Source organism: Cyprinodon variegatus, unplaced genomic scaffold (assembly GCF_000732505.1).
Source record: "Cyprinodon variegatus isolate N-32 unplaced genomic scaffold, C_variegatus-1.0 Scaffold65, whole genome shotgun sequence".
Classification (NCBI taxonomy): Eukaryota; Metazoa; Chordata; class Actinopteri; order Cyprinodontiformes; family Cyprinodontidae; genus Cyprinodon; species Cyprinodon variegatus.
Window position 1 is genome coordinate 50,367 of NW_015150518.1, and position 8,673 is coordinate 59,039.

Genomic DNA, 8,673 nt, shown 5'->3' on the forward strand with positions numbered 1-8,673 from the left:
AAGATCCAATCTTTCTGAAGCAGTTATCTTTTCTAGGATTTTTCCTTAAAAACGTTCCACACACAGTTGTCCCGTCTAAGTGGGCACATGAATTTATTTCAGCTCTGCTTATACCCTTCTCTGTTTATATTTGAGTTAAGCGTTAGCACAGTTAGGCAAGGTTTTTTCATCTGTTTTGATGTTTATGCAGGTGTTAAACGAATGGACAGTTAAACACTTAGGATATGCGCTGGAACAGAAATTCTAAACTGATTGGTCTCTTTAGACCAATTTAAATGTTTTAATTTTGCAGCTTCAGCTTTACAGTGATTTATAAATCAATACGGTACTTTATTATTTAGGTTTTTCCATAAAAAAAAACAAAACAAACAAAACCAATCCACTGGACTTGGTTTCCAAGATTTGAAGACGTTTCGCTTCCCCTCCAGGAAGCTTTATTATTTAGGATTACAATTTATATTTATACTTTGCTGTCTTGGAGCCACACTATCCTGTTTGGTGCACTTAATACAACATAATAAAAAACTAATTTTTGCCTTTATTTTTATTTTTTAGTGTCATTCTTTAGTTTTGTATCCCTGTTAAAAAAAGAAAAAAAAAAAACTACTCGATACAAGCAGTATCGTTTTTCTGGGAGGAGAATTATGCTGCTAGGGCAATGTTTTTTTCCCCTTTTCCCTTTTATAAACTAAATAATCTCATTTTGTCTTTGATTAAATAAAAGAAAAAAACAAACAAAGAAGAAATCTTCCATTATGGCATCTTTGTCTGCCCTTGTTTTCTAAAGATGATCTAACAGAATGACGACCACTAACTGCATGTGAAATCTCTAATTTAAAAGAGGTAATTTAGTTCTTGTAATTATTCATATTAGTAAATTCGGCCCTAAGGATTAACCTGCCTCTATGTAATAAATACGTTTCTTTTATTACAATGAGTGACAAAAATATGTTGATTAATTTAACATTGACTGTGGGGTATTTAGAAAACTTGAATGTATCTATTAGACAAATAAAATAAAACGCAATGTGTTCATCTGCCTACCATCCTCCTTGGTGCGGGTGTAAATCTGCTCACTGCGAACACCATCTCCAGCTCTGGTAAAGGCCAACACCTGGATGCTGTAGTTGGTGTATTTCTCCAGCCCATCCAGCTCCAGCGAGGGCTTAGAGGTCGTGACGTTCCTGATCTCACCGAGCTCTGAAGAGGCAGAGAGAGGAGTGAGCAGACAGAAGGAGGGAGGAAGTAATAATCTTTATGTCCTGCCAAATCAATATTCTAATGCAAATATAAAAGAAAAATCTCTGCTTTAAAGAATGAATGACCTAAGGAATGTGTTAGGGTCTAGTTTGTATCCCGTTCATAGGAGCTTTTGCTGAACAGACCTAAGCCTCAGTCCATTATGTAGACTTTCCTCCAAATCCTGAACTGACTTCAGTTTTCAATCCTTTTAAAAAATGCAGACACACTTTTTTTCCCAGCACACATTTTCCTTCCACTCAACTTTCTATAAATATGCATCATTTTGTGAACAACCAGCTCCTTTAGCAGTCACCCTTGGTGGTTTGTCTCCTTGTGAAGTGTGTTAATGAACGTCTACTGTTAATTTAGCGGTCATCCCCAAGATAGGTTGACCATTATAGAAACTATAGGCAGTAAAAAAACAATTAAAAAATCCTTTTTTATAGCTCTGATAGAATTAACTAAATTTTGTTCAATTATTGTTGCAAGCAAAAAAGTGTTTTGACAAGGGAAATAAAAAAAAACTTTTATAAATATGTTAATCGGAAAAGTGACTGCAGTTTTTTCAGATAGGCCTATTATTTTTTCCTTTAGTTTCTCAAGAAGTTATTTTTCTAAAATTGTAGTTTTTTTATACATTCTTTATAGAGATTTTATATTTTTAAATTGTATTATTTTAAATATTTTTTATATTTTTTCTGCTTTTCAGATTTTTTGCATTTGTTTTAAGTATCCCACTCTCTTCACCTCTGGGGGCGTGCTTTCTTCGTCAGGGTGGAGCAAAGAGGCATTTCTATTGGTGTGCATCGGTTGGCAACAACATTTTTATTGGTCGCTGTTTGCATCCAGAGCAAGCGTTTATATTGGGCTTAAAGTGAAGGGAATGTGATCTGTTAAACGCAATTCAAAAACTCAGTCTAAACAATTAGAATAATTAAAAATAAAATTGAAAGAAGAGGAAAAAATACGAAAACTACAACAACAATGAATACATTTACTCCATATGAGAGAACATTTTGATTTAACCAAACATAGAATCTGTTTTTTCATTGGTTTTAAGCCTAAACTAATTCCTGAAATATATCAGTGTGTGCGGGATCAATATTAAGCTCATATGATTTCCCCTTTTTAATTTTTACTGTAATAAGGTAACATTATTGTGATATTCCATTTTTTTTTTAAGTTTTATTTTCTTGTAGGAAATTGTACATAATATGTTAAAAAGACTGATTTTCATGAGAAGAACTAACAGTTTATAGTCGCACATATACAGAGTATGCACCATGTTGAGATTCATTTGCATCTAATATTAGTCAGACCATCAGCTAAAAGCATTAACATTGAGCGTTGTCTCACTGTTACTATGCAAACTGGTTCTGGCTGTCAAGTCCAAAGCTTTCCTGTTGTTCATGCAGGCCAACATGATGTGACAGTGAGGGGCCAAAGGTAATCATGCTGTCACAACCGATCCCACCAGCACAAACCCAGTATGTGACAGCGTATTGCCATGCTGTCTGACAGCCGGCAGAGGACGTCTCAGATAAAGTCCAACCGTTTCAAAATAAACTAATAAAAAAAACATCTTTTATTTACAGTTTAAATGTGTTTTTTTTCTACCATTGTAAATCAGCTGCTGTCTGACTGTACCTCCATCAGGCAGGTTGGCCCAGTAGATGACCCTGAATCCCAGCAGGTTGCCATTCAGAGCATCTTTAGGAGGCGTCAGCCAGGATAGCGAGATGACCTCTGGAGACGTTGCTACAGCCTGGACGTTCTCAGGAGGACGACTCGGCACTGAGGAAGGAGAAGCAGGATGGCTGAAAACAACAGACTTCATATTCATCGCCAGGAGGCAGAAACATGTAGTACCGTCTAAAGCCCACCAGGCAGCGACAGAAGCTAACATATTGAGGCTCTCTAGCTCTTCTTGTTTTACCAACCCTGACGTATCAGCTGTGTAAAACTGGTCAATAAAACCATTCTCACAGCAGGATTAGGCATTGTGTCGTCTTCTTATGTGATAGATGATATTCATATTATGTGGTACAAGGTGAAAATGTTTTACCCAAACCCCCAGCATTCACTGTAGTATCTAAAATTACCAATATTCTGCTTCATTTTTGGTTTTTGGAAGCAATATAGGGAGATTTTCCTGGCCCTCTTATAAAGCACCAGGACTGATATTATACATGAGTCCTGCTGCTCTGGTGAGCAGGTTCAAGCACATCTTTCATTGCACTTATCCTGACTTATTCGGCGAATTTAGGTATCTAGTGGCAGAAAGAAAACATTCTATCTCTCTAGAAACTTTATTTTCTACAGAGGGTTGTTGTATTGTGATTAAATTGTACTAAACCTTTAGTATGAGGGCACACATTCAGCAAGGCTGAAAAGAAAAAGTCTCTCACCGTCCTCCAGAGTGGTAGCAGCCACCTCAGTGGACGACGGCCCTGTCCCTGCACTGTTGCTGGCCTGCACCACCACTCCATACTGGGTGAACTTCTTCAGGTTGTCCAGGACCAGACTTTCTGCGTTGTCCCCAGTCGTTTCCACACTGATCACACTGAACTGGTAATTCCCACCGGAGCTGTATTCCCTGTAGCCCACCTGGTAGCCTCGGATGGCCCCGTTCTGGAGGTGCTTCTTAGGCGGCTGGCAGGAAAAAATTCAAAGCCAAGAACTTAACCACTGTTTCACTTCCACACTGCTTCAAAATGTTAATTTCAATTCAAATGAATAAATATGCTGAACACCATCAAAAGTTCTGCCCCTACGCTAATATTTACAAGCATCTGCTGATCACTTCAGTTCTGGTACATCTTGGAATTTCATCACCTTCGATCTATTTAAACCAAAATTTGTGCTACTTTTCCTTCCCTGTGTATTTGATAAAATTCTGTAAAGGACGGCTACATCATGAAGAAGTAAAGATACTTATTTCACCCATTATAAAACACCAGAAAGGGAAGAAATAATTACTACTATGCTGTCGTGAAAACATGATCTCAATAAAACGTGCAATGTACAGCATCTGCTAAAAGAAGACAGAGTCTGTCTGCATCTTAAACAATAGAATACAACAAACTGATATTGTGTGCATGTCTTAATATTAATAATATTCTTAATATTGTGATTCAGTATCAGTGAAACATTGGGAGAGTTTATGGTTTATCATCGGTAGGAACTAGTTACATTTAGTAGGGCTGATTAACCTTTTGAAACAAAATGATGGCTGCGTAGTTTTATTGCAATTATGAATACCATTACCTCATTAAAGACAAAAATATAAACAAATACAATTTCATTTCATTTTTCAATTTTACTTCAGTTTATTCATATAGCTCCAATTCACAACTCATGTCATCTTAAGGACTTTACAGTTCAACCAGATCATCCAGTCTAATTGATTCAAAGTTTTCTATCTAAGGAAAACCAGTTGATTGCATCGACTCATTGATGGGAAGGCAATCCTTCACCCTAAGCATGCTTGTAGCGACAGTTGAGAGGAAAAACTCCCTTTAAACAGGAATAAACCTCCAGCAGAAGCAGACTCAGTGTTACACATGATTCCTTAAAATATTACAATATAAAGTAGTATTGTAAGGTTCTGTCAGTGTTAAGTGAAATTTCATCATGGACAGGTTCTCTCAACCTGTGTTATCCAAACTGGACTTCCATCTTCCAGGACCCTGAGTGAAGCTCTAGTATCAGCTCATGCAGTCCACTGGATCCCCCCATAAAGCTCCGCAGACCGTATCCCTAACCAGCAGTCTACAGACTGACCAACTTTATCTATCTCCACTCCACCAGTTTAAGGCCTGGGGGAGAAACAGCCCTGTTCTTTCCTCCTGTTCATGCATATCTATCAAAATGAAGCGCTATATATCCTGCCGTGGTCTGAGCGCCAAAGACAAAGTAATTGTATCAATAAATTTCTACTAATTGTCTTTTCTCTTTGCGTGAGTTTTTCAGATCGAACTGTTTTTATATGTGAACAGATCAAATATGATCAGTTACTCAGCACTAAGGAGCCATTTTCTTAACCCTTCATTACTTTCTTTCAGTATATCATTTATTTTTTTGAAACATCACAACGTGTGCATATATCTTCCGGTATACTGTGTGTCCAATGGAGGGCCGCCATGACCCATAATGCTCGGCCCACTTTTGGGTCCATCCTTGTTGCTGATGAGGGGATTTTTTTATCTGTCTCTTACATATAAGAAATAGGACTAGGTGCATTATGAGTCTGTCTCCCTGGTGATTATATTTAGCAGATAGAGGTAATGATGCAGCAATTCTGTGCAAACATTTATTAGGGCTCGAAAATCAACCTGATTACGGTTTAAGTATGGTTTCATAAAAAAAAAAAAATAAAATCTTTGCAAAGCATCACTTCTAACTACTTTGGGATTTTTTGTTGAGCTGTTGCCTTTAAGTGAATGCTGCTTTCACAAGTCATTGCAGAGACTAACTGATTATACACAATCAAAGGAAACTGATACAAAAAAATCAAAAAACAAATCTTTGCAACTGTTCATGTGAGCATGAAGAGGCTGAATATTTCCAATGATGAGACAATGGAGGAAAACAGCCTGCTAAGATATCTGTGAACCTTTATTTTATGCCCAGAGGACTTTTTAAACATTGAAGAATCTAAGAGGTAAGATGTTGTTGTTTGTGTAACAAAGAAAAGTTTGAATATCTTCAGTTTGTTCTGTCTGGACTGAATAACTCTAAAGCAGTAGAATGAACAGAACTTACCCTCCATGTGACCCGGATGCTCTGAGATGAAAGGGCTTCCAGCTGCACGTCTTGAGGAGGTCCATCAGGAGCTAAGTTAGGATCATAAACATATTTTAGACAAGAGCGAAAAGACAAGAGGCTTTACTGCGAGTCAGCGTGGAAGCAGATGGGATGCTTGCTGCTTCAACCTAAGGGTGAGGAGAAGGGGCCCTGCAGGAGCCTCAGGGGTGAGATGAAGGAAAACAAAGATCATTTGCAAAAATATGCTGAGTCTCAGCCTATTGAATGTGGTGTGAGATTGACTGCTGAGGCCACTAATTAAAAAGTTCTGCTTTTAGCACAGGGTCAGTGTGTGTTCAGAGATGCAACTGAGCCAAACGGATGATGTCTCCAGGTTGGAAGCATCCTCACATCCAGTCTTTAAGATCTGGGTCACAAAACCCTCTCAGAAAGATCTTTTTTTATTATTAATTATGGAGTAAAGGGTGTAGTTTCCGGCTCACCTGCTTCGTCTGTGGTGATGGTGAGCTCATTGCTGGCCTCGCTCTTGCCGATGAGGTTCTTGGCAAACATGCGAATGTTGTACGTGGAGGAGGGATGAAGGTCGATGATGGTGGCCTGGTTCAGCTGAGGCGACACATCTTTGGTTTTCTGAGCGGTGTCCCAGGAGGCTGAGCGGGAAAAAAAACACAGAGGTCTTACTACCACAGGTATTAATGTTTAATTCTCATGTAGAAGTAAAAATCCTACCGTTTAAAAACACTTTTTACAGCTTTTTACTCAAATAAAAGTGTAAAAGTTCAGTTTTTAAAACTACTTAAAGTATAAAGGTAGAAGTAATTCAGGAAAAATATTAAGTATAGAAGCTTAAACCCTTATACTGCTTACTGCACTAACCAGTAAAGAACATTTTTCTACAATTCTGGATAGTAATGTAATTTTTTTAGTTTTATAACTAATGGTAATGGTGTCAAATCTAACTTTGCATCATCTTGAAAAACTATTCATTTTGGTGCCGAACAGAAAGTAGGTGCAGTACTGAATCCAACCACTAAGAAATTAATTGTCTGGATGAAAATAATTTTGATAGTTTTTATTTTTTTAAATAAGCAAAAATGAGCTTAAATGAAACAAAACTAACAAGTCTATTTTTAAAATGTAAGGAGTAGAAAGTAGAGATAATTGTCAAAATAAATTAAGGAGTAGAAGTAAAAAGTTCTCTAAAAAAATTTGCTCATTTCAAAATAAATACTGCAATGTTATCTCATGGAAGCACCGTCTGTCAAGACCCTGTCTAACACTCTGGCCGTGGAAAAATTGACTTATACTAAAAAGAGGAAGCTACAAAGTTTCTAGAAATTATGGGAACAATTTACAGACTTCTTTGGAAGCCAGAAAGATGTATAAGATGCATACAGTAGACTGTATATTTCAACTTTCTGATTTTGTATTATAGATTTGTGTTTTTTTTTTGTTTTTGTTTTTTTTGCTTTACCTTTTTCCTTTCTTTTTTTATGTTTCAAATATGATCAGTTACTCAGCACTACTATTACTTTGTTTCTGTTTTTTATTTTATTTTAAATAAATATTTTCCTTTCTTGTTGCTAAACATGTATTTTTGATCCATGATGTTGTTAAAGTTGAAAAATCTAATTCTAAAAAAGAAAAAAAAAAGTTCTCTAAAAGAAAATTACCGCATTAAAGTATAATAATGAAGTAATTGTACTTTGTTATTTGACACCTCTGTTTACTACGGTTACGTCATGTGGCAGCGCTGAACCTCAGGGAAAGCAGAACTAATTCACACCCTAAGGACCAATCACCACTCGTCTGCTTTAATGACACCAGTTTCCATATGGGATTAGCCATTTTAAAAGCTGAGCTAAGAGTTTCTACATGCAGACTTTCATGTACCTGATTTGTTTTTGCTCTCGATGTCAAACCCTGTGATTGGACTGTTGCCATCGAAACCCATGGTCCATCGCAGAGCGATGGTTCTGTCTTTCACCTCTCTGATCTCCACCTCAGGTGGGTCTGGTGGCTCTAAAAAGCACAACATGGTTCAACAAGGTTTTCTCTAAACACAGAACCAACTATCGTAACCACAGTAACCATGAAGAGAAACAAACAACCCATTCAGTTTCAGTTCTGCATGGACCTGTTCTCTGGGTCAGTTCTACCTTGGACTGTGAGCTGAATGATTCCTCTGTCTTCACCAAAGGAGTTGATTGCATGGCAGGAGAAGAAGCCTGAATCTTCCCGGACTGTAGGCATGATCTGGTGGACAAGAAGTTAATGACACTTAACTCAAGAAAGTACTGTAAAAGAAGGGATGTTAGAACTATTGTTCAGGTTTTAAAAAAACTGTTTTATTGCTGTATTTAAATGTGTTTAAAACTTTGTAGTTAACATATATTTTGAATCAGACACAACAAGAAGAGGCAGACACCCTGTCTACTTTTAAGGATAGGGTTAAAACTAAAACTAAAGCTTATAGTTAGAGTGGCTCAGGTCATCCTCAGATATCTCTATGGTTTTGCTGCTATAGACTTAGACTGCTGGAGGACATAGGGACCCATTTTTCATCATTCTGCTTCATCCTATCTCTATTTACCTACTCTGCAGTGTTTGGCTGGTCTGGCTGTGTGTTTCCCGGATGGGGCCGCCTTTTACAGCTGCTTTTTG

General features: G+C 37.3%; 1 protein-coding gene across 2 annotated transcripts in view; it reads right to left on the reverse strand.

The window, feature by feature from the left end:
• Nucleotides 1-8,673, reverse strand: part of dscam (Down syndrome cell adhesion molecule) — a 138,325-nt gene that overhangs the window by 20,382 nt on the left and 109,270 nt on the right. For both annotated transcript variants that reach the window (XM_015371839.1, XM_015371840.1), the window contains exons 13-19: nt 8,169-8,265; nt 7,903-8,031; nt 6,492-6,659; nt 6,007-6,077; nt 3,651-3,894; nt 2,890-3,036; nt 1,045-1,200 (exon numbers count right to left, since the gene is read on the reverse strand). In XM_015371839.1, coding sequence (XP_015227325.1) covers nt 1,045-1,200; nt 2,890-3,036; nt 3,651-3,894; nt 6,007-6,077; nt 6,492-6,659; nt 7,903-8,031; nt 8,169-8,265 — 1,012 coding nt within the window. The remainder of the gene's footprint in view (nt 1-1,044; nt 1,201-2,889; nt 3,037-3,650; nt 3,895-6,006; nt 6,078-6,491; nt 6,660-7,902; nt 8,032-8,168; nt 8,266-8,673) is intronic.